Source organism: Oreochromis niloticus, linkage group LG1, assembly GCF_001858045.2.
Source record: "Oreochromis niloticus isolate F11D_XX linkage group LG1, O_niloticus_UMD_NMBU, whole genome shotgun sequence".
NCBI lineage: Eukaryota > Metazoa > Chordata > Actinopteri > Cichliformes > Cichlidae > Oreochromis > Oreochromis niloticus.
The window spans coordinates 22,836,469-22,861,710 of NC_031965.2; the positions used below are offsets into that span (position 1 = coordinate 22,836,469).

Below are 25,242 nucleotides of genomic sequence, written 5' to 3' on the forward strand. Positions count from 1 at the left end.
AGCACAATGAATATCAAGGCCTTCACATATATATTTTAAACATCTTATCTGTGACAGTTAAATCCCACACACATGTCCCAAGACAGCTGAGGAATTGATTCTTCAACCATCTCTGGGTATATTGTTGTATTATTGTAGGGTCTTTTCCTTACAGCGCAAAGTGCCTTAAGGCAGCTGCTGTTGTAATTTGTTGCTGTATAAATCAAATTGAATTGAACAATACTGAAGTGGTCCTGTGGTTGGAAATGTTTCCTCACAGCAGGAAGGTCTTGGGTTCGAACTCAACAACTCATCGCATCAAAAATCATGCTATGACAATGCTGCCTATCTAGGCCCACAGAGCTATTTTTAAAAGTCTGAATTATTTTTACTTAGTGGTTAAATAAAGGTTAATAATTGAAGGTATTTTTTGTGATCAGCCATCATCCAATGAACCTTGTCTCATTTCTGAGAATATTTTCATAAATCCTGCTGGTTGTAGTTGTGCTCAGATGAGCTAATTTTTAGCATGTCATCTGACTTCATCCTGAGGCCAGTTTTCAGTCTCTCACAGTAAGTCTTTCTGGCTTGGTTACTGAAAGTATTCAGCCTGAACATTCTGGCATTTATTTTTTTTTCCTTTCACTTTTTCAGACATTTGTTTTGTTATAAATTGTGAGCATGGAGAGACTTGAGGAAACCATGTGATTCACAAATGGGGCTAAATACCTAAAGGGGAGGTGTGTGTGTGTGTGTGTGTGTGTGTGTGTATGTGTGTGTATATATATATATATATATTTATCTCCATATATCATAACACAGTTGCACAGAGCGATTGGATTTCTAGTGCTCAGATGTATTGGCTTTTCTATAATTGATTATGTTAGTCTGTACAAACTCAGTGCAGCTGGGACTCTGGTGTTAGAGCAGCTGTGTATGTGTCTTGTCCTGTGCTTCTGACTTTACCTTCACAGCACCATAAAGACACTGCGAGGAGTTAGTCATCTGAGAACAGCACGCATCGACCCGTGAGCTACCAGCCCTGCAGCACTCCTGCAATGACACTGTAAACTTTTTACACGCTCATCCTCTCTATAAAGTTGAGGTTGTGCTGCTGCAGTGGCCAAGATGCTGAGTCCGTCATTTCCTAATGCAGGGACTCAATAAGAAAGGAGCTTATAATGAGCTAATATTTCTTTGTTTTTCATTAAGTACTTAGAAGGCAAACAATAGTTGCCTTTTTGTTTTATTGCATTGTTATTATAGAGGCTTGCCATAAATTTAAGCTGCGAGAATCAGTATTTTATTTGACTGCATCAGTGTAAATATTATTTATTTTAGTCAATAAAAAATTGGCATTTACTGTGTAGTCAATGGTTAACAAGAAGTAAAAATGTGGTGAGGATTTCAAGTATTGCATTACATTGCTGAACAGAATCTGCCAACAGGTGGATGTAGGTGTGTTTGGGTTCATCAGAGGTCCCCAACTAGCCAACAAAAGGCAAGTGGCAGACCCCTGAGAAGGTTAATCATCTGCTAAAGGAGGGAATCCTGACCTTTTTGTTTTGCACGTTAACCCATCCAGCCACATAATGCAAAATGAGCTTAATCATTAGATCATTAGCACTTAAACTGAGGCTCTCTTAACTCATTTTTTTCTTTCAAGTGTAGATATTGAAACTGCCTATATCAGCCTGTCCTCTGTACAGAAATGTCAATTCTGTATTTAGTCCATTTTCTTTTTTTGTTCAACATTAAATGAGCTAATCAGAGTTCTTCAAAACAGTTTGTGTAGACTGAATGGTCGACTGTGCCAAGAATGATAATCTCTGTTTTCAGTATAAACAGAGCTGAGGAATGAGGCTGGTAGCTTGTTGAAAATGGATTGCTTGTTGATAAATAAGGTAGCTTGCGTTTACCTTGTAAGGCTTCATATGTTTAACAGTTTGTTCCAGTTTGTATTATATTAATTTAGACACTTTTTTTTTGGTCAAATTAGCCACTGCTTAATGTACAGCTCTTCAACAGAAAACAAAAAAATGTTTTAATTAAAGTTTGAAGCAAACGGAGACCGGGTTAAGTTTTTTTTTTTTTTTAGTAATTTTCTTTAACTCTTGCAAAATGTTTGCTGTCTGTATTTAGGTCCTCATAGGATGGGTTAAAACTGGAGGCAACTTATGCAAACACAGAGCGCATGCAAATCTTATACAAAACAGCCTTGTTGTGGCTAGGTTTCAAAACACAGGGTGTTCTTCCTGTGAGGCAACAGTGCCATTGACCCACTGTGGTGATGATTTAGCTTGCATTCATATCAAGTAAATGCGTAGCATAGTTGCCAAATAAAGCTAAAGGTTAATGAGTAAGTAGAGACGGCGTGTGCTAGGAAAATAATTAAGGGGGCAAACAATGAGGAGAGAACATGTAATCACTAAATGTGGTTTGGCAGAAACGTAGACCAGCTGTGCAAACCCATTTTCAGGTGTGTGCGGGGAGCTCTGGTTCGTCTGTCTACTCTGTAGTTGTCTTTATTTTATTTATTTTTTTTAAGAAACTGCTTGTTACATCCAGCTGCCACTGTGGCCATCTGTGCCCTGTTCTGCCCATTCACCGCAGCGAGTAATTGGACTCTGGCCTCATTAAATAAACAAGTTGCTGAACTATTTTAGGATGATTACTTGTCCTATGAAAGTCTAATTTTTTTTTTTTTTCAATTTATCTCTGCTTACTGATGCACGAGCAAAATATGGTAATGACCTACATTGTGATTTTCTTAAATCAAACGCAATCCAAATGAAAATGAAGTGTGGGGTGGTTTGATGTGTCCATAGTTGAACAACAATGATGGCTCCCCCTTGAGTGGGATTTTCAAAAATCCACAGGCTCGATGTTCACAGCATCCGAAACTGTTTGCTATCGTCTTATTGCAGCCCCAAATCTCTTTCCCAATTTGTCTCCAGACATTGTTTGGCTCTTTGTAAAACATAATTGTGTCAACAGCCTCTGGAGATGAGACACCAAACCTTTCGATAAGTGCCTTGCCCAAAAGGTAAATTTGGCAGCCGAGGAGTGAGCCAACGTGCAAACAAAGCAGCAGACAGTAATTTTCCACTGTCTGTTACTATGCATATTAATGAGGTCGATGGATTAATGCCTCACTTTAGTAACAGGCCACTAGGTGAGCACCGGTTAAGTCTGTCGTGCTCCAACGGTGCCCAGCTTATCGCATCAGAAATTGTGGACCAGATCAGTTTTCCACGTGAATGTCTTTGTTGTAAATGGCCTTTTCTCTCTCAGTGGAAAGCAGTTAAAACCCCACAGAAACGGTGTGATCTTGAGATAAATTGTTAAACACAAGCTCTTAAGATTTGTTGCTGATTGCTTGATGATGATTAAGCTGCAGGGTAGACATTTAACAGGACTAGAATGGATTTCCTTTAGTTAAGTGTGGGTGAGTGTATGTGTGCGTGCATACATTTGTAACAGTTGAGATGTTTTCAGGGGAATTGACCTTTTTGTCCCTGCTCGAGTATGTGTGTGCATGTATGCATAGTGGCATGTGCAAGGTGTTTTTGTCCAAAAGCTAATCACAGGCCAGGTTGCTGTTCTTTTGTTTTTCCTTTTGTTTGTAGGGAGGTTGGCATAACTTTGCAAATTTCCTAAAAATCTGATGACAAGATGCCTTAAAGTGAAATAATTATGACCTATGGAAACAAAACTTTCAGACACATATATTTAATCAAAAGGTTTCCCAAGTTGGATAACAGTAACTTTTTCTTTTGTTTTTGTTTTTAACCTTGTTTATCTTCTTTGACCATCATTGCAATGAGTTTCAATTATTCCATTCAGCCAATCTTTTCACTGATGTTGGTGTTATTTAAGGTTGCTTAATGAACACTGCCACTCTTTGCCCATGTCTTTGATCAGTGTCCAGCCTCCCAGGCTCTTATCTTGGCAAACACAATGGACACGCTACCTGCTTTCATTCTTTTATTCAGAAAAGGGTCGGTTGGCTCGGCTAATGCCTTTTGGTTGTCAGTGTTCTCTCCCCTTTTATATCCAGCACTTTCTTTAGACTTGTTCTTTAATGATTTTTGCACACAGAGACTTGTGGTTTTGGTAGTCCCACCTCTGAGCTAAATATCACTGTAAAGTGTGTCCTCCCTCTTGGTTATTGCCTCCCTATTGTCCTTTGGTTTTTGTGTGCAGGAGCTTTTTGTGTCAGCCAGGCTGGAATTGGCCTGTTTACTGTGATTAAATGGGAGCAGAGGAGGTTGGTGGGCTGAGCCGTATCTGTTTTAGAGTTGAGGAATGTTGCACTACCTTAGCTCAACATCAATCTCTACTGGGACACACAACACACACACACACAAAAAAATGTGTAAGTATGTTTTGGTTAACAACTCAGAATATATAGAAGCCGAATGAGAACCAAAAGCAGGACTCCAGCAGAATGAGCAGTTGAACTGAATTTGTTGTACAGTACCATCGCCAGGATGAGCATGAATGTGCAGAGGTGGGGTGCAAGGGAATTGCTTAAGGTGGAGCAGGAAGGAGAGCGTGGCTGGCCCTTGAGCTTGTGAGTGGATGTGGAAGAGGGGGCAGGACTGGCAGGCTTGGAAGCACAAGAAAAAACTGAACTAGAAGCTGTCCGTTGTATTTTGAGCACATTGGCTAACTGCACATTGTGTGAGATAATTGAGTGAAGAGCGGAATGTATCCAGCCGGAGGTTGATTAGTGGAGGAGTGCAAGAGTGTGCAAGTGGCAGCTGGAGAGAAATCACACAAATGCAGAGCGGGAAACTGAGAAGAAACATGAGGAAGGGGAAAATCAGCTGCTACTCAATACATTTTTTGATTGTTTGACTAGTTGGAGGATACATGGGTATTTTGCTCCACAACTCATTGGTAATTTTTGCTCTAACTGATGAGTATATTTGCTTAAATAGTTGATCAGAAAGTCAGAACACCAGTAGAGAACTAGTACAAAAGCAAGCTAAACCTCACCCTTGAGTCGGTTTCTTTTTATTGAAAGATAATTTAAATTAGTAATGGACTATAAAATTGGATTCGGTGTCAATTAATTTATTTTTCGGGAATGTGTAGATTCTCACCATTAATTCATTTAGTTAGTTTATTTAGTCATCACTCATTAGACAGACTGTATCAACAGTCCACGTAGCACGCAGTGACTAACGGGCTCAGGCAGAAACATTGATTATATATGGCTGTTCTCCACTCCTAATTAAGGCTACCCATCGACATTTTTAACTCAAAACTGGCTTTGGAAATCCTTCTTTTGAAAACGAAAAGTGAAACTAAACATTTTAAAAAAGCTTAATTAGAGCCTCACCACCACCGCCCGAGAACATTTTACTTTCATTACTAAATATAGCCCTCTTTTAAAAAATTTTTTAATTGCATTGTTTCTATAACATACCGATCATTTCATAATGCGGGGCTTTGAAAACAAGGATCAGTGTGATAATGGGTTATTATAGTGGTTTTTTTTTGTTTTGTTTTGTTTTTTTAATATGTACCTTATTTAAATGTAAAGTAAAATAAAGCCACCACGTTTCCTTCCCTCTGAAACTGCTCCGCTGTGATGTGAAGTATTTTTCATTTGCTTAGACAACTTGTTCTCCCAAGTGTGCTGCTGCTCAATATTAATAACCTAGGTTCATACTGTATTAATGGACTGATTACAGAGGAATATGGGTCACGTATAGGATTTCCCAGTGAGTAATGTGTAAGTCAAGTTTGTGGTGCCATGAGTAGGGTGGGGTAGGTTTACACAAACAATGCGAGTACATCGTGTCATGCATTGCTGGCAGCCCATTAGCCTAATTAGGTGCCGCAAAGTGTGGAGAGAAATGGTTGCAAAGATGGGAGAGATGAGCCAGGCCAAAAATGGGTTTATAGATGGATTGTAGTAAATAGAAACATGAGTTTGATTAATTTTTTTTATCATCTGTTATGTTGCATTTTTCTTTAAGAATTGTATGTAACTACATGTACTCTATATACGAGCGTATGTATTTATGAAATATTTCTATAACTGGTGAGAAGGACATACCAATACCTGTGTATTATTTTATAAATTAACTGCCAGCTGCATGTTGCCTGACTTTGCACTGGCTCTGTACACACAGTTGTGATTTTCCTGGAAATATTGATTTATTGGTCAAGAAAATGAAAGTATAGAGACTAGAGTGATTTCATACTTTATTGAACCTATTATCACATGAAGAGCTGTTATCGGACTACAGAGAGACTTAAATGGCTCTGATGTGATAACGGTTCATATCTCCTTGTCTCTGCAGGTATTTGGTGATTATTATCACTTCCGGCATCGCACGGTGGTGAAGAGATCATTGTCGGATCACAGGGGGACGCACGTCCGTCTACTAAAAGATCCCAAGGTAAGACATTTGTTTTTGGTGCTACAGTCATGCATGCAAAGGAAGTCTGTTGGTTTCTTATGCAATGATGACTGACTAGGTGTGAAGTGTTGAAACTGCTGCTTTATGCTAGAGCGCTCTTTGTGTGATGGATTTTTGCAGTGTTGGGGTTTATTTTTTGGCATTTTGGAAGAACTTGATAGTGAATCGGGCTTTAGAATTGTGTTTGACCTAGTAAACCGCACTCTCTGGGCTCCTTTTAAAGCTTATAAATCCTACTTTGGATGTAGTTTTATTTATTTATTTATTTTCAAATATAAAGCCCTCTCTTAAAATAATTTGCTGTGTGTTGCCAAGTAAAATGTCAGAAATGGGGGAACATAAACTCTTGCAAAGTTCATAAGAACATAAACAGATAAACAGAAATGCTTTTAAGACAAAAGACAAATATAAATATTGCACTAGTTTTATTTCCATACACAATCCTAAATAATAGCACTGGTGCTTTTGTTTGTTAATAAGATTTAGTGCCTTGTGTAGGCTCACAATCCACTTTGTTAGGTACACCTCTTCAACTGCTTGTTCATGCAAATACCTAAACAGAAAGTCCAATGGCAACAACTCGGTGCATTTAGTCATGTCTGTATGATCAAGACGACCTGCTGAAGTTCAAACTGTGCATCGTAATGAGGGAGAAAATTCATTTAAGTGACTTTGAACGTGGGATCATTGTTGGTGTCAGTCAGGCCGGTCTGAGTATTTCAGAAAGGCTGGGATTTTCCCACACAACCGAAAGAGAATCACATCTGCTGGTGTGAACTGTGCTTTGGTGTCATTTCGGTTGGTTTTGCACATCAATTTTGTCTAACCTCAGAAACGTTTCCAGCAACCTTGTTGACACTATGCTATGAAGAATTAAAGCAGTTCCGTAGGCAAATCACTGTGTACCAAATAAATTAGCTGTTCAGTGTACATGGACTGGGATAATGGGGAACAAACGTGTTTAACATATTGAACAATTAGGTTGATAAAATGGATGACAACCCCCATTATGTTGTGGAGGCAGATTTTCTTGCATTTTATTACCATATGTTCAATATTAAAGTCATTCTGTTTTTATTGTTTGGAATTGTAATAATAATTTAACTTAAAAAAAAAAAAAACATGTTAGAGATCTTTCTTCTGGTTCGTCAGTCCAAACAATTTCCTCTCCCCCCCTTTTTTTTTTTTTTTTTTTTTTTTTTTAAACACAGCATTTCAGTCCTAGCATCGACAGTTGCCTTTTTTTTTTTTTTTTCTCATTTACTCAAGGGCTTGGAAGGTGAACATGCACTTCTCTATCGACCTGATTCTTCCTCCTCCTTAACTGATGTAATTTGAAAATTCACATGTCTGTGTTTTCTTGCTTTTTTTGTAGGAGTTTGAGGTTAGTGTGAAAATGAGTCAGTGTCCTTCCCCACTGGGAGGGACAAAGGGAAGGGTGTGAAATTAACATTCATAGCTGTGGGAAAGCAAGTGAGAAAGAATGTTTGAAGGATTCTTTTTAATGCTTCTAAATGAAAGAAAATCTTTCATTTTGAAAAAAGACACTTAAAACCAAATCAATATAAAAAAAAAAATACAAAAACGCATCAAACGTGGCAGCTTTGTAGTAAACTTTGTTTTTCTGTATCTGTTAACTACTAAAGTTGCTAAATTACTGACCACATAAGCATAAATGCACTTGAAACTTTAACTAGTGTACCAATTAATTTTGGATATAGATATGACATGCCACACCTTCACACGTAGCTAAAGCAGCAGGTTATTGTGCGACATGCTGGGGTGACCATCCGAAGAGGGTTTCAGTGTCTGGCCTGAGGGGTGCATAAAAAGGGAGCCGGAACTGAACCACCAACCCTGTAATTAATGAGCGACCCATTTTGCCTCCTGAGATAATCCTTTGATCCATTAATTAACCAATTATTACAGCTCTAAGCTCAGCTCAGTGGGTTTCCTATAGTATTTTATGTAATTTTTTTGCCCCGTTGTTGTGTAATCTTTGAAGGAGCTGGAAATGACCTTGTTTTTGTGACAGGAGAGTTTAGGGTGATTTTCAGACCGATTCACATGCAGGAATCAAAAGTTAAATTATAACTTTCAGCTGATTGCAGTGGATTCTAAATTATGCAGAAAAGACGAAACTATAATATTTAAAAAAAGCACCATTCCTTCCTCTCCTCCTCACTTGCATATATTTTATTCTATTCATTTAAACGCTGGGTTTTGTTTTTTTGGGGGGGGGTTGTTTTTGTTTTTAGTTTCTCCCTGACACTGGATCACAGTGATCAGTGTGCATCGGTTTCACTGAAAAAAACAGACTAAAATAACATAATGCATAACTGTGAATAATACTACTTTCATAATCTGGCTCCAGCTTCTCAACACTGTTCCTGTCCTCCTTGTAAATTGTAAAAAAAGCTCCTCTTTGCTTTCGTACAAGTCTCTGGAAACGATATAAATGTATTTGCATTTAAATTGTGCCCTGTCTTTTCTGTAAACCTCGAAATTTAATGCCCGTTACAGTAATCTCGACAGGTGCATCTGCAGAATCATTATGTGCATCAAAACTACTGCTGCCTTGGAAGAAAAGAGATGAAACCTGCCTTGAAGTATCTCTGGCCACACACTGCATCTCTGCAGTACAGGTGCACACTGGGAGTAGAACAACTTCTGCTGGGTTTGTTTGCGTACATGTTAGAAGTGGTCCACCTCCCTCTTTGGGATTTCCTTTAACGCTGGTGTTCCATTTCCTGTTTTGAATCCTTTTTCCCCCACAGTAACTCAGAGAAAGTGGAGCCTTACAGTTCCAGGTCTTCCTGTCTGCTTCACGATGGTCAGATTAGTTTGTCAGTATTCATGAGTTTATTTTATCAGTAGAGCTTTGGACAATCATCATTAACTTGCAAACCTATTAGCATTGCTACACATTTTAAACTTTCCTGTAATGAATAGTTTGATCAGAGCTTGAAAACCAGCAGGTCTGACTTGCATTTGCATCAGCCCAAGTGTTTTTCCATAAAATATTGCAGAAATGCTTCAAATAAAAGGAATTTTAAATCATAGCAAGGCCCTCTGCAGCTTTTAAACTGATTGAGATGAGGCCTGAACAAAAGGCTCAGTAAACTCTCTTTGAAGAGCATCTAATTACTTACAAAAGCACCTGGACCTATGCCAGATCTCATAGAATGACGACGGAGCTGAGAGCACTGTTAATAGGGTCTGTTCAAGATTTAAAGCTTGAGTCTATCTACTACCTCCACGACTTCAGCTGTCCCGTTTTATGCTGTCTGTGCTTTTCTTTTTGGTTTGTTTGGGAAGTTTACTTCATTTCATCATTTTGTTGAATAGAAGAAAAAGAATACGCACACACAGAACACTGTAAGCTGGATTTGCTGTAATAGGTTTGGCTGGTTGAGGCTTTTTATGTCAAGAATAATAACAGCTCTGTAAACATAAATGACATTGTGACTGAGGTGTGATACGAATGGCACTCTACTGTATTCCTTTACGGGAATGATTCCTTATTAGGCTCCAACTTGGTCTCTGTGGGAGGATGCTGTGTTTGTATAATGAAGGACAAACCAGTGGTTGGGTAAGATGGGAAGGGTGGGGAGCCTATGTGTTGCAGAGATAGGACTCTCCACCTAAACATGAGCCAAGGCAGTCTGTTTGTAAACATTAGTTGTGCGTTGGCTGGTCTGGGCGTATGAGATAGACGGTTTTTAATTTTCAAAGCCTGCTTTTAATAAAAATGCCCATTTGACAACTTCATAGATACTTTGTGTTCTGTCACAGACTATTGAAGGTTTTCAAAAGACTCTTTTCAAAAGGTAGAAAGTGGAAATGCTTGCTACACTCCAGGAAAAAGTAGGAATCTGTTCAAGTTTGGCTTTGAGAAAGTATATAACTTACACCATTTCTGTTTACTGTTTACTTAAGTATGGAGATGCTCAATTTATAGAAAAGACACGCTATTAAAAATGATTGGTAAATAATGTAAGGTGTCAGCAGGGAGATGCATTTCTAAAACTCTGCATCCTCATTGCGTGCATAGTTTATGGACACGCCTGGGCCACTAATCTCTGCTGTCATTTCCTTGTGACTAGAACTAAAGTACTCCTCTCTAATACATTAATTAGTGGAAAATTATGTCTTTGTTCAGTTTGATGGACATTTCCAAGAACTGTGTGTGACATTAAGATGACTGACTGCACAAATTAGCTGGAAATAACTGGTGTCACTGAGATGCCTGAAGCTGAAAGGAGCAGGAACTGTAACGACTGCAGGGAAGCTAATCTGCATGTTTGCTGGAAGTCGAGTGTCTATGACTTGTTAGTCATAATAGATGACTGCCATAGGAAAGATTAACCCTGCGTTTTAACCAACCTTAACAGGTAATGGGATAAGTACTGATTTCTAAACTGCAGTGGCTGCTGTTTGTATCAAAAATAGTGTTTTCTTTTAGTCATGCAAAGATGAAAAAGACCCTGAAAGGATCAGTAATTTTATATTGGTTTTAATGTATAGAGTGTGATAAAGGTGGCATGCCTTCTCTGCAAGTTGTTATATCAGACTATCTTGTTAAACTCTGGCACTGTAAGGAAAAGCATGCCAAATATTGTTTTTGCATAGTTTTGTGTATGTGAATAGCTTTCAAGGGCGCCAAAGGGCATACACTTCTGAACTCTGACTTGCATTAATTGATGAGATTAGATCTAGTAGTATACACTCCACACACACCATGTTTACAGTAAAAATCCTCAGTTGCAAATTTTACAATTTCCTGTGTTGCATCAGACTTTGCAAACATTTTCTGTCTTCCAAGAATCTTGATCTGTTTGAACAGAATCTTTGTGGAAATGTTACACATCAACCACTGACCCTGCATAGGTGTGAAACCAAGATTTAAGGTGTGATGAAAACATTGCAGAAAACGAAGAAGGGAAAGTCACATAGAACCATGTGATGACGCAGGAGAAAATGTCATACTTTTTTTTTTTCTGACTGAAAATTACAAATTCGTCACGGCGTACAAATGACTGTAGACATCCTTTTTGTCAGTTGTGCCCTTTTCCTTAGGAAGCCAATATTAAAGTGGCTGAGAGACATTGCATGTCATCAGCTGGCTTTATATCTCTAAACTGTACTGTTACCTGCCCTTTTCTGAGTAATTAGGGTACTCGTTAAATCTCCTGCCTAGAGATTAGCAGTTTATTTGCTTCAAGACATTTTTTTTTTTTTTTTAAAGGCTTCAAACCAACCCAACACTAGACTAACACAAAAAGCAAAAGCAAGAGAGTTCTCTAACCTAAGGTCAAAAACGGTATAAAACCAAATAGCTACCAACTGCTACAAAGTCAAGTTACAAGCATTAGCCAATAGGCAACTTCTAGTACTACTTCTCTCTCAGGGCAAAACTAAATGCTGACTCTTTGTTGTGAGAAGAGATGGTTGTCAGGTGGACTTTACAAAGCTGCTAACTCTACATAACTTGGATTGAGGACAGATCAGCATCAAGTGTTAGCAAATAGCACACATGATACAGGCAGGGACGCCTTCTGAATTTTTACAAAGGTGTGGCCAAATGGGGGCCACTAAATTTATTGGGGTGGCACACACCAAAAACAGAACAGGGAAGGGGTGCAGCAGAGGGATGACAGGAAATCGTAAGGGCGATTAAAAAGTGACACAATATGAATGACGAATTGTATATGCAGGAATAAATGACTTAATGTTTGAACTCATTGTAGGGTGTCTTTCTCTCTCTTGTGCTCATGGGGGCTAGCAAATTTTGGGGGGTGGCCAGTGCCCCCTCTCCTCCCGGTGGCACCCCTGGATACAGGGTTATAACAGTACACATGGTGGAAGTACATGCAATGAAATTCAATTTCTCATTTAAATATTTTGTTGCATTAGTATACTGTATGGGTTTGTTAACACATTGAAAATAAGTGGTAGAAACTCTAATAGTAAATGGGCTATAATTATATGATGGTTTTTCTACTCAGTTTGGGCTCTTAAAGGGCTTTACAGTTTTGGTTTGGTTTTTTGTCGGGGTTTTTTTGTTGTTTGTTTTTTGTATGTCTTTGTTAGTTCTTTGGATGCATCTGGGGCAACTCAAGGTTCAGTATGTATGTCAGTAGGCATTTATTTTTCTGCATATGGTAGATAAGATTGCCTTTCTTCCTCTGAAAGTGAAAGTGCAACACTTCTCCTTTTTTTTTTTTTTTTTTTTTTAAATATGCGTGCTTGTCTGTATTTGTGGTTTGCTCTGTTATGGCCCTTATTTTCAGTCTGGTGTAAACTGCCACAGTAACACCTCACCCCTGTTGACCCCGGATGAATCTGGATATTAACATTTCCGCTTAGATTGACCTCACGTACATACCTGAAGTGAAATACTTCCCTTTTGTCACTTTTTGAACTGGCATTGCTTCAGTGTAGCTGTCGAAGTGACCTTCATTTACTTCTTGCTTCTCTCAGCCTTGTGTCTCTAGTGATCTGTAGAGGCGGGGAGAGGGGTGTGCTGTGATTTAGTCGTCCTTCAAATCAGGTGCTCCGTCCTTGCAGCAGGCACTTCTCTGTCTTCCTCCTCTGACACATTTTTTTTCCCATTTTTTTTCCCCCCCCCTCTCCTGTTCCCATGTAACCAGCCGTTTTGCAGTACAGCAAGAACAATTCTGCAGAGGGTGTAAAAAGGCGGGCTTATATTCACTGTATTCTGCTTCTGTCAACAATTCCTGATAGAGCTCCCATGTTTTGAAAGCCCAGTGCAGACTTGGTTACTGTTCTGTTTGGCGTTGGCTCAAAATCTGCCTCCGTTTGTCTATTGTTAGTTTGCATACATGTCTAGGTGCACCCACAAGCAAAGTGAGACAGAAATTTTTAATTAGTCCTGGGCTGCTCTGGAATTCAGTGAGTCTCATTAGTGAGGAGTCCACAGTGCTCCTGTGCCTCTAATCTCACCATTTCTGCTGTTATCCTGCTGAGGACTCTCTATTAATTTATGTAACATGGTGACACTCGTGGCCAGTTCATTTTAATTTCTTGTACTACTTTTTGAGTGTGGTTAAAGGGTTTTTTATTTTAATTTATTTTTTAAGAATCACCATTGTTAAACTCCTAATGTGTCCTTTCTCTGTTTAGGTGACCTGGGCAGAGCAACAGGTGGTAAAACGGAGGAAAAAGAGGGATGTTTTTGAAGAGCCTTTAGATCCCAAGTTCAGAGACCAGTGGTACCTGGTAAGTATAAACAAGAGGCTATGGGTTTTTTTTTTCTTTTTCTGTCTGTCTTTGAAAAATAATTCTGTGCTGCAGCCTGGTAGAGCTTTTTATCTGTCTAAAGTCAATATAGGTAATTACATTTAGAGCTGTGATATTTCCTCAGGGTCTGAAAATAAACCTGTATGAATCCAATATACTTTTTGTGTGTGTGTTTTGGGGGGGTGCTGTTTGTCTGGCTTGTTTGTAGAACAAGACGCTCTAGTGTGACTTTACCTAAAGGATTCAGCTTTAACAATAGCATACTTTCGTACAGCTCCCCTCAGCTCTGAATGGCATGTTTCTTGAAATTGATGGTTTACTTTGGTCCATAAACGGCACAGCAACAAAGAGCAAAAAGCAGAGTGAGAGAGGGGTGATTCATCTCCAAGTGCGCTTGTTTTCAGTCGATTGATTTTCACATTCGACTTGAAGAATGCCACTGATACACTGGCCTGTTAAAAGCAGCAGTAACAACTCTGGAGATTTTCTGTTCAGCCTCACTCTTCCTGCAATTACTGTGAGGTTGCTTCAGGCAGAAGATTATTCATGGTGATGCAAAGCACGCTTGTTTCACCACTTGTTCAAAATGTCTTTGCTTTAACGCACTCTGTTCCCCACTGTGCTTGAACAGTTAGTGGCACCTTGATAAGTAAATGTGCCAAGTTCACAGCATTTAAGAGTTGAACTGTTTAGTAAAAACCTGCCTGTGATACATGTAGATATGTTTTATGTGAAAGTTGGGTGCTTTTAGTGTCTTTCGAGGGCTGCAGCTAATGATTCTTATCATTCCTTTTGTCCAGCTAATCCGCTGGAGAGCACAGAAGAGGATTATACTTCTGTCTGTTTCAGCCTTGCAGAAATAGAATGAAGAAAATAAGTAAATGGTTGTCATTATGCAAAATGCATTGGGTGGATATGAATAATATTGGTGATACTCAATTGTCCAAAGAGGTCGTGAGCATCAGTAATGTCCTGCTCTTCTCTCAATGCACTAAATAAGTCTGAGTCTCATTAAAACTGAACCAGACTGACCACAGGAGGGTGTGGGTGGGTCTGTTGGCAGGGTTTCCAGCATCTGCTGTTACAATGAATATTTAATAATGCTTATATTTATCAAGGAGGAAAAAAAAAAGTCTGATTAGACTAATTCTTGTGCAATTAATAAATCATGGACAGATCTCATGCTCAGCTCTACATATGCTCGAAATATGAGTGTGCCCGAGGAAATGCTAAAATTAAGAGAGATGGGAAAGATTTGATGAACAATATCCAAAGTGAAACCTTGGACATGCCTCTCAGATTTATTATTCAGCAAGTGTGTCAGCCACAAAAGACCTTTTCAGTCTGAATCAGCATTGCAGATCGCAGCGTTTACGTTTTAATTGATTTTCCTGTCGATGGTTTAAAAGTGTCAATGGCAGCACAAGGTTGAGGAACAAAAATAATTCTGTCTGGTAAACTGCACTCACAAGGGCTTGAAATTTAAGCGGAAAATACAGTAAACGCTACACTAGACACATTATATTTTAATGATGCACTTTGAAAATAAAAAGGGCTTTGAAGTAGTTGAAAGCAAGACGTGGCTTTTGACCAAAGGTCAAGCTGAATGTCGAAACCCATCAAAAAGCATATTGAATGATCATTGCTATTTTCCACTTCACTATTTCTCTGGTTTACCAGGTATTAATAATACATGGTTTTAAAAAAAAAAAAAAAAAAAAAACTTTACCAAAAGCTCAGCCTTCACCTAAACACGTTAAATTGCTCATATTTTATTAATTTGTTTTTATTAAAGGTGTCCTTTTCACATTTGGTTAAAACTGATTGTCATCCCACAGATATTTTTCTCATTGCTAAATTCTGTGTATTTCATTTGCTCTCTGCCCCTCAGTACAACAGCAACCACCATGACTTGAATGCTAAAGCTGCATGGCAGTTGGGCTACACAGGTAAAGGTGTGGTGGTGTCAATCTTGGATGATGGAATCGAGAAGAACCATCCTGACCTGATGCAGAACTATGTGAGTAGCACTTCTTGAGTAGCACCTGCTAAGGTTTTTTTTTCGTTGTACTTGTACAATTACAATAAAGAGCTTTTCTAAGGATTTTCAAATTAATTCTGCAGTGGTGCCCTGCTAATATTTTTCTGTAGTAACATTTCTAACATTTACATGCTTTTTAAGTTCATAAAAATGGCAGTAAACCATCTGTCCTTTCTAAGGACCCGGATGCCAGCTACGATGTGAACGATGGTGACCCAGATCCCCAGCCTCGATACACGCAGCTTAATGACAACAGGTAAAACTCTTCTCAGATAAGAACTTAATTTACTCTTGGCCTTCCCTGAAACCACCCTCTTGTTCTTCTTTGTCAAGATAAAACTGAACTTGTTTATTAATTTGTCCACCTCCCTGTGTAATAGCTCACAACTGAAATCTAGATAAGTCTGCGGCTGTTTCCCATCCTCTGTTAAGCCTGGAGGCATAAATTCTGAGGGCAGATACAATTAAATGTAAAAGGCTGTAGGTTTTGTTTTATCAAACAGCTTTTTTTTTTCTTCCTTTCTTCCTTTTCATTTATGATATATCCGAAAATGTGCTGCTGCCTCCTGATATGAACCTTACTCCTGTCATATCCACACAACACAAGTCTCTGATTTGATTTGGCCTTTAAAAGTCGGGCGTTTCTTTAGCCCAGATAAATCTGCAGAAGGATTAAGGTAGTGTGTGAAGAAAACTACTTTATTGCAGTGGCATCTGCAGATGGCATTAGGAGTTGTTTACCATCACAGTGACGTCTTGCAGAGAATTGATTGAATTAAGTTCATCAGCATTAATGAAACAGCAAAACTCTTGGCTCTGGAGGGTCTCTGCTTGCCTCTCCATTTTCAGTGCCTGCCTTCTTTCTGGGTTTAATTTCTGATTTGCTGTAATCTGCTGCTTGTGGGCCACAGGCCTGAGAGGCTTTTTTAACTTGAGGCTCACCATGATTACTGGTGATAGGCTAAGATTATACTTGGGCATGGATGAAAATGCAACAGGGCCCTGGAGCAGGCACCATCAGTATGGAGGCCAGAGGGATACAATCAGAGTGGCAGCATGGCCCAAACATATTGAGACTATGCTAATGCTGCATCAGCACCTTAAAGGCTTTGTCGAACATACAGGGGTTTGGGGCTGATTGTAGTAGTTAATTGCTTTCAAATTAGACATAGTTCACAATAATTTAAAGCAGAAGCACAAACAGTTATCAGCAAAAGCTTGGAACGGTGAAACAATGCAAACAGTATGCGCCATGCATTCTAATTTAGCCCAGTTAAGTGTTTTTAACAGCGACAGTGCCACAAAGTGTTTTCACCGAACCTTATATGGGGGATTTTCTTGTGAAAGAATGTGGAAAAACATCCCTCTGGTGCGGCTCCATATATCCAAAATCTATGCCAAGGCACGCTTAAGCTCTTCTAGCTGCTCGTAGTGGCCCAGAGCCCAGCTAAGACACTTACTATTGATGTTTCCTTCATTTTTGGTTGCACCTCTTTCCAACCCTCGCTCACCTCGGCCCTTATCTCCTGCCACCCAGCTCCCTGTGTCTGTCTTATTGCTGGAACAATTGACAGGAGGTGTGTGTGTGTGCGAGTGTGAGAGACTGTACGATGTGTGTTTGCCTGTTATCCTTGCTCTACTGTAGGGTTGGTGCAGATGCATGTGTAAACAGCCTGTGGGCAGGCATGAAACTGCGTAACGTTGTGTTAAACTGTAAGTGTCTGTTCCCTGCAGAAAGCCCAACTCTGTTCACCTACATAAAGCAGTCTTTCTCTCGCAGCATACAAGCAGCAATAAGGACCATTCACCGTCATGTTTATCTAAAACGGCATGTGATCTAGATGTTTCTTTTTCCAAGGTTTCTCTGAGTTCTATCAGGACGGTTTCCAAATCTGCATTTTTCAATTAATGTTAAACTGACAGCCTTTAACAGGGATACTTTTTTTTTTTTTTTTTTTTCCTGTGAGCATTTATTGCTGCTGTAGTACAAAAACCATAGTCATGATTATTTTGCTCAGTAACTGGAATCTCAGTAACTTAGCAGAATTATTCATTAACTTAATAAACATGCAGCAGGGAATTTCGTTGAACTTTATATATAATTCATATGGAAAAAAATTGTGATAGGGGACACAGGGTGTCCAGTTAGGACTCGAGCCCAGACTGGTGTGTTTTTGAATATAAAGCACTGCAACAGCACAGCCCTGCTTTAGGTTGCAGCTACAAACCGGGGCAGACGTGTACAGTAGCCAGAGAGAGTGACTGAGAGCAAAAGCCAATAACTAACCGACATATTGGTCACACGCTACTGAAAACCAACCAGCTGAGAGATCCATAAACCCTCGGCAGCTACGAGCCTTAGTAACCCTTTCACAGAATCTCCACCACAAATCTTGCTGCTACTTTGAGATGCATCACATTGACCATGGGCTCTCTTACTGTGTTTATGACTCAAGCTGAACTAAACTGTGAATTTAGGCTTTTTGTAGGGTGAAAGTGTGCTTCATATATGACACAAGTTGATATGAGTGCTTTGTTAAAAGCCCATCTGTATCCGTACACAGGACTGACTAAACATGTGACCTCAAAAGAATTCAGTGCACAGCAATGGATAAAAAGACTGCTAACAGTAACCTTGTGAATACTTTTCCAGACCTTACGTTAATCTCTCAGGACAATTTACCTCACATTCCTTACTTCACTTTCCTCTGCAAACATCACCAGACACTTTGACCTGTGGGTCAGATTATTTGTTAACTGGTAAACCATTAATAGACCTAAGAATGAACAGAAGGTGGTTGTTCAGAGACCAGCCAGCAAGTAGTCCTCGAGTTTGAGGATGACAATATCATGTCTGAGTGAAGCAGTTTAGGTTTTAGACAATGCTGATTGTTCTGCCAGCTGTGGGTCTGAATACTGATCGTGTGTTGGCCTTGGGCCTGCAGCCAGCTGTAGTTGCTGTAACCCAAGTTAGTCCTTGTGCCTCGAGTCTGCCATAGGGCTTGTTCCTGCTGTAATCGGAACAGGGCTTTGTTGAAACTGCTCTTTGTTCACCATAAGTTTTTGTTATCTGTTCTTGAGACAAGAATCTAGTTATTGAGCAGTGTATCACATACAAAAGGTGTTTCAGTGTTTCTATGAAGAGTTCTTTTTTTTCTTCTTTTTCTTCTCAGGAAATGGGAGATTTTATGGCAGCTCTGCAGAGAATGATAATTGAAGGCCTTGAATTTTTTTTTTTTGGGCGGGAGAAAACATTTTCATACTGTAACTGCTAACGTTTGAAATTGCTACTTTGAGCAGCATAGCTATAAACCCACAAGTCAAAAAGTAATGTTAGTAAAATGGGAGGCATTTAATGACATTAATGTATACAGAAATCAGATTTTAATTATGGACATGATGATGGATAACAGTGCTTTTATTTCTGTTTTCTTTGTACTCTCTTCCATAGAATAAGTGCTTTCTGACGCACTTGCCAAACTGCATCTAACAGAATGGGAAAATGTATTTCGGAGGAAGGACAGGGAAACGAGGCAAACAAGTTTGGTCCTGCAAATTTGGCTTAAAGAGTTGTTGAATAGTCAGCGAATACTCAAGATTTATGGCATTATGTAAATGTAGCATGATCCGTTTTTCTTTTAAAGAGTGGGTGCAACTGAGAGTTTAGAAGACTGTTTCATATTATCTGAGAGTCTTTCAGTGTCAGGGAATTTATCAGGACGATATTACAGCCGTGATAATTAATCTCTGAGACTTGTTAACAACTGATTGAACACTTCTGCCCTTGTCTTGTCAGTCAGCTCTTTGTTCCTGCTGACAATGTCTCTGAGTGGTTTCTCTGGAGTACTTCATGTGAAGATCTCCAGCACTGTGCTGTCAGCTCTTTAGCCTCCTGCCGGAACCCTGAGCACGAGGTTCAGTCCAGGTTTGCTTTCATGTGATGTCTTCTCAGGAACTCGAAACAGTAGAAATGAGGACAGTCAGTGAGCCAGCATTCATTCCTTCAATCACGTCTCGCCCTCATTATCAGGACTGGAAGCTCCCCGAGGCTAATCTTTGTGAATGATTATGCTGTTGACAGATGAACTCATAGAGTCATAGTTTCTAATTAGATATGGAATCAGTCTGCATTTGGAGATTTTGGGCAATAAACTATTAAAATCTTTCACCGGGGTTCTATTTGATATTATTATAAAGGCTTCTCTCTTATTCCTTTTTTCCTTTTTCCCCCCTCCTCACCACCGTTCATCCAATCTGCTTCACACCCAAGGAAGTGAAGTCCTATTTTGGGCTAGAAGTTGATTTCTGTTATTCTTTCACAAGAAAAACTTTTGATCACGACATCCTCAGTAGGCCACTGTCGACAGGGAGTGTTAGCAGCGTGATCACAACAGCTCATTGACTAGGGCTCAGTCTAAACTGCGAACAGTCATTGAGACAAACTTATTACCACCTGATGTGAAGTTGTTGAGGATGCTATCTTTAGTAACTATCAGCTGTCCCACCATCTGTTTTATCACCACAGTGGTTATTTAACAGCAAGCAGCTAGTAAAAGTGGAGTTTGGGACTGATTAACTATTGTGGTCCGCTCGATAGGCACAAGCTCTGCAGCTAAAGCTTGCTTCACTTGTGTTTGAGCTTGCATGCAGTGAGAGACACGTATGAACTGTCCTCCTTTCAAAACTCACACAGTATTTATGTGTGAGTTTGTGCACACTGTACTTCTTATAAACACTCTGGCTGCTTGTTGTTTACTATGGCAGCACACATGCAGGGCAAATATTAAAGCATATGCATATAAAATCAATCTAAATAATGTCATTTCTGGATCGCAGTCCAAGACTAATGCTGTTGGATCATTGCAGGTAAATGTTGAAAACCCAAATCAGCTGTGTATTTGCTGACATATCCCATTTCCCCCCCATGATAAATGACTGCAATAACTCAGTTGTGCTGCAAAGTGCACTTGTCCCCCTCTAAACAGGGACATTGTGAACGGGCGCTGCACCAGTTTTAGAACACTGTACTGGCTCTGCAGAGAGAGGAGGTTTTGTGGATGTGTTGCCCTCACAACCTAAAAAGTGATACAGTAGTAAAATTTCATTTGAGTAAGGGAGTAAGCTTCTTTGCCCAATCAGAATTTCCTAGAATTTGGCCCAAAGATGCACCCTTCTCTCTTTCTCTCCCCCCCTTTTCTACTGACCGTAGCAATGAGTAGGAGGAGCAAAGAGATATCTTTGTGTATCCATTTCATTTCTCACAGGAAAATGATTCCCAAAACCCTGATTACGCAAGTCATTCTTGTATAATCAGGTTCAGAAACCCAGGGCTCTCTCTGAGTCATTTGTATCCCATGAACAGCCTAGCACATAATTGACTTTAATGCATGTATTAGAGGAAGACTTCGGGGGGAAAGGTTTACTCACGGGAGGGATAGGCCTGTGCATACCTGGCATCCCATCGCAGACACCTGAGCTGTTCTTTATCATCAGCTTTCTCATCAAAAACATGGATGCTGTAGGATCTAAGACTCCAAAGTCAACAAACACACACTGCTGGGATTGCTGTGATAAAGTTCTCTGGAAGATCCAGATGACGTCTGCATGCGTGTGTGAGTGTTTAACTTGGTGTCTATAAAGATGTTTTTTATTATCCAACTGGGCCTCTGCTACCAGCTCAGTGGTAACAGAGGCCATTAAGAGACGTGGCACTTTTGTTGCCTCTGGCATTGACATTAACCTTTGCCCTCTTAGCTCATCATAGTGTCTAATGAGATATCTTGAGATGGCAAATTAAATTGCAATGCTCTAACCTTTTTTTGTTTCCTTTATTATAGCCATGACTTAAATGAAACGGGAAGTCCTCATAATTAATTAACTTAATAATGCTAAATGCGTTTCCTTATGTCTTCTGTGACCTCCGACTTCTCTGTTAGCAGTTAAAAATGCGTGTCAGGCACCACAAACCGAGGGATTATGAATTTATTTAATGCTCATTTAGAACTACTCATCACTTTAGTAGCCGTCTACCCTCAGACTTAAATGTCCATGTTCTGACATCAGATGCAGCCCATTTTATCAGGGAAGGCTGTTCACTGCTGATAGGGTGTTTTGATTATTTGGTTTGTGGTTTGGCAGGTTACCCAGAGTGCCTCAATGAAAGCCTGCTGGCCTAGATAGTTCCTTCAGTAGTGAACGTCCGCTGTATCTGTTGTTTCCTGATGGATCCAGCATTCCTGTCTAGGAATGGCTGCAATCCATCGGGGATTGCGCCATGGTTTGGAGGGCAATAAGAGTGCATGTCCATCTGGCAGGCGATGGGAATGCACTTGACTGGAATACGTTCCCAAGCCCTTCTGTATCAGCTTTTTGTATCTCTGCCTGCAGCTTTATCTTGGTATAGAAGTTCAAACTTGATGAAAGAGACATTTTGATAACAGCAGATGTGATTTACAATTTCTTGCCACTAGTGTCATAGTAGTATGGCCGTTTATTTTTTCTTTCACTTGACACGTTTCAGGCTTTAGGCTTCCTAAGGTTTACTTTTTCTACAAGGACATGGTAATCCACAGTGGTTTTCAGTCATAAACATTTTTTTTTTTCTTTAAACAATCTGAATTCAACCATTAAACGAATCAAGGCCAAAGAGTGTGGGTGTGTTTTGTCTCGGTCTGCAGCTTAACCACAATGAAAGATGAAGTTGAGTATTTCACAAGTAACTTTTTGTTAGACAAGTGCACAACCTGCCGTGTGTGTGTATATATACAGTAAAATGTTATCATTAGGCAAGTAACATTAGGATAATCAGTTTGTCTGACGTTCTCATTCTTTCTTTTAAGGCATGGGACCCGATGCGCAGGAGAAGTGGCGGCAGTTGCCAGCAATGGGATCTGTGGCGTCGGTGTGGCTTACAACGCAAAGATCGGAGGTATGGTGTGGATGATTGATTCAATCTCTCAGAGGCAAAATTCAGTTTCATCTCAGGTTTTCTTTTTCTTCCTTTTTTTTTTCCTTTGACTGCCAGAATGAGGTGAAATGCTTGTTCTGCTGTGCCTGTGTTATTTTCAGCCCATTTCCCGGGCACAGCATGCCACTGAATCTCTTTGAACATCACCACAGTTGTTATGTGGATTGCCAGTGTGCTGTAAGTGTAATGGTTTTGCATGGAGTAGCAGTGCTGAAATGCACTGAAATGACACAATCGTATAGCTTTTATTGAATCTCCATTAGCCATAACAGTTTGTATACACGCTACACATAAATAAAAATGGCTTTTATACTTTACTTCAGGTGTTCTCTTCAGGCAAACTGTTCTATCCCCGAACCCATAAAATTATTAGTTAAATTATCTTTTTAACATTATGTGACAGTCCTTAGCCAAGGTCAGTGCCCTGTCTTACATTTTTAAGATGTGTATTGGCCCCATAGTCCAGCTCTCCACATAGATGCTTGAAATTCAACTTTTTTTGGTGTAATTTTGCTGACAGACATCAGCACAATAAATTGCTAACTCTGAATATTTATAGGCACCTTGTTGTGCTGATGGTGTCTCAGAAGAAATTAAGGGACTCCTCAAGGTTTTAACTAATGCAGCATAAATGTAAATCTGCAATCTTTAGTTGGTCGAAGGCAAATCCTGCTTTGAGTTTTTTGTCTTTTTGTTTTTTAAGCCAAGTCCCAGACAGCCAGAAGTCAGATTGTTGTTCTACACATTTGGCAGGGTCTCGTTGGCACCTTGCTGTGATTTCGGCTCCTGCTGTTTTCAAGTGATGCAACCACAAATTGACTGTGTCACTCTAGCCAAAGAAATGCCATCACCTAGTGTCTGTCTCCATCACTGTGCACATGCAGGCTGTTGCTGGCTTTCTTCTTTCACTCATTGTCTTTTTTTAATTTAAGAAAGCAAGTCCAATGAAATAAATCCCAAATACATATTTGTACCTCATTCTTTCTGGTTTCTGGTTTGCCTCATTGTTCTCTCCTTGTTTTACAGACATACTTTCATTTCCTTTTTCATGTACAAAGCAAACTACTAAATGCAAAATTTATGTGGCAGATGGACCCAAAACAAATGGGTTGACAGAAATTTAATACAACTGTTTTCTTAAAGTATTTCTCTTATTTCTTTTTATGAAATAAAACAAACCAATATTCTGGTTGCAGCTTCTCAAAGATTTGCTGCTTTTCTCACTTTTCATCACAAGATAAATATTTTCATCACTTAAAAAGCCATATTTTTTAAATTGTTTTAAACTGTTTTAGATGTTTGAATGATCAGTTGATTAATCTATTAATTAGTTTTCTAATAATGAAAACCCTTGTCTCGGTGCTAATGCTTGTGATCAGTTTGTTCTCTTGTGGTTTTTTTTGTAACAGCTTATTTTGCACTCCTAATGTATTTCCTTGTTAATAAACGGTTTCAGCGAGCTAGCAGTTACGGTGTCAAGGTGCAACTCCACACAGATGAATAATCATATGCTGGGTGTTTGGCCTTAGGGGTCGGAGCGTGCTGCGTACCACTGTTAGTTTCATCTTTAAATGATGAAGATGTGGAGCAACAGTCAGAACCTGCTCATTTATGAGACTATACAAAAGCGGAGAGCGTGGCAAAATATTTTGAAATATTAATTTGTTTGTTCTAAAAAGGATTTTGCACCCTGATGGTTTGTTTTGCTTCTGCCTAGAGGGAGAGAGCAGTTTTATCATTTCTCTTCCCATCCTTCAAAAGAATCTTCTGTAGCTTTTTGATATTATAACAAATATCAGATTTGATTTGTACATTTTGCATATAAATTATTTCATTATAAAAAAAATAAAATTATATAATTTAATTTTTTTTCTCACAGCATGATGCTAAAATTCCAGCCACATCAAATGGGTGGTTTGGAAAGAAGTTGCTGTGGAGCCATTGCCAGTACATGTGCACATGTGTGCTGTGATGATCATGATGATGCTGGCTCACTGCCTGTTTTAGTGCGGAAGACATGTTGTTTTGTCAGTGTTGTGGTGGTCTGATGACTCCAGGATGCAACCTAATGATGTTCAGTCCTTTTTAAGGACTGCACATACTGTAGGAGCTTATTTATCTAAGTGCACGCTGTAGCTCATTATGTCTCTGCTTATCTGAATAGCCTTCTGCCTACTTCCAGCTGTGATAAAGTTTGAACCCTGTCAAATAGTGCTTCAGCTAGTCTCTACAGCCGTTCCAGATGGCAAGCATAAATATACCACTTTGAATTCTCCCTTTCTAACATATCAAATTGGCAATTTGAGGTAATGTAGGTGGAAAATTAGGTAGACTACTGTGTTCTTTATCTACACTTGAGGCTTTTTTCGATTGGTAAAGTCCAACCAAAACCACCATTCACAAATGGAAAAATCTTTAACCATTCATCCACTTTTCACAAAGAATAACACTTTATTTTCTTATTACAGGGTACAGACATTTGCCAAAAATTTGCCGTCCAACATCAGAAACAAGTGAGGGATACCCATTTATTGTTCATGTAGTCATTATTC

At 39.3% G+C, this 25,242-nt stretch overlaps 1 protein-coding gene across 3 annotated transcripts in view; it reads left to right on the forward strand.

The window, feature by feature from the left end:
* furina (furin (paired basic amino acid cleaving enzyme) a) overlaps nucleotides 1-25,242 on the forward strand; it is an 81,355-nt gene that overhangs the window by 34,883 nt on the left and 21,230 nt on the right. For all 3 annotated transcript variants that reach the window (XM_019359026.2, XM_019359033.2, XM_019359036.2), the window contains exons 3-7: nucleotides 6,300-6,398; nucleotides 13,566-13,661; nucleotides 15,574-15,702; nucleotides 15,903-15,979; nucleotides 22,563-22,651. In XM_019359026.2, the coding sequence (XP_019214571.1) occupies nucleotides 6,300-6,398; nucleotides 13,566-13,661; nucleotides 15,574-15,702; nucleotides 15,903-15,979; nucleotides 22,563-22,651 (490 nt within the window). The remainder of the gene's footprint in view (nucleotides 1-6,299; nucleotides 6,399-13,565; nucleotides 13,662-15,573; nucleotides 15,703-15,902; nucleotides 15,980-22,562; nucleotides 22,652-25,242) is intronic.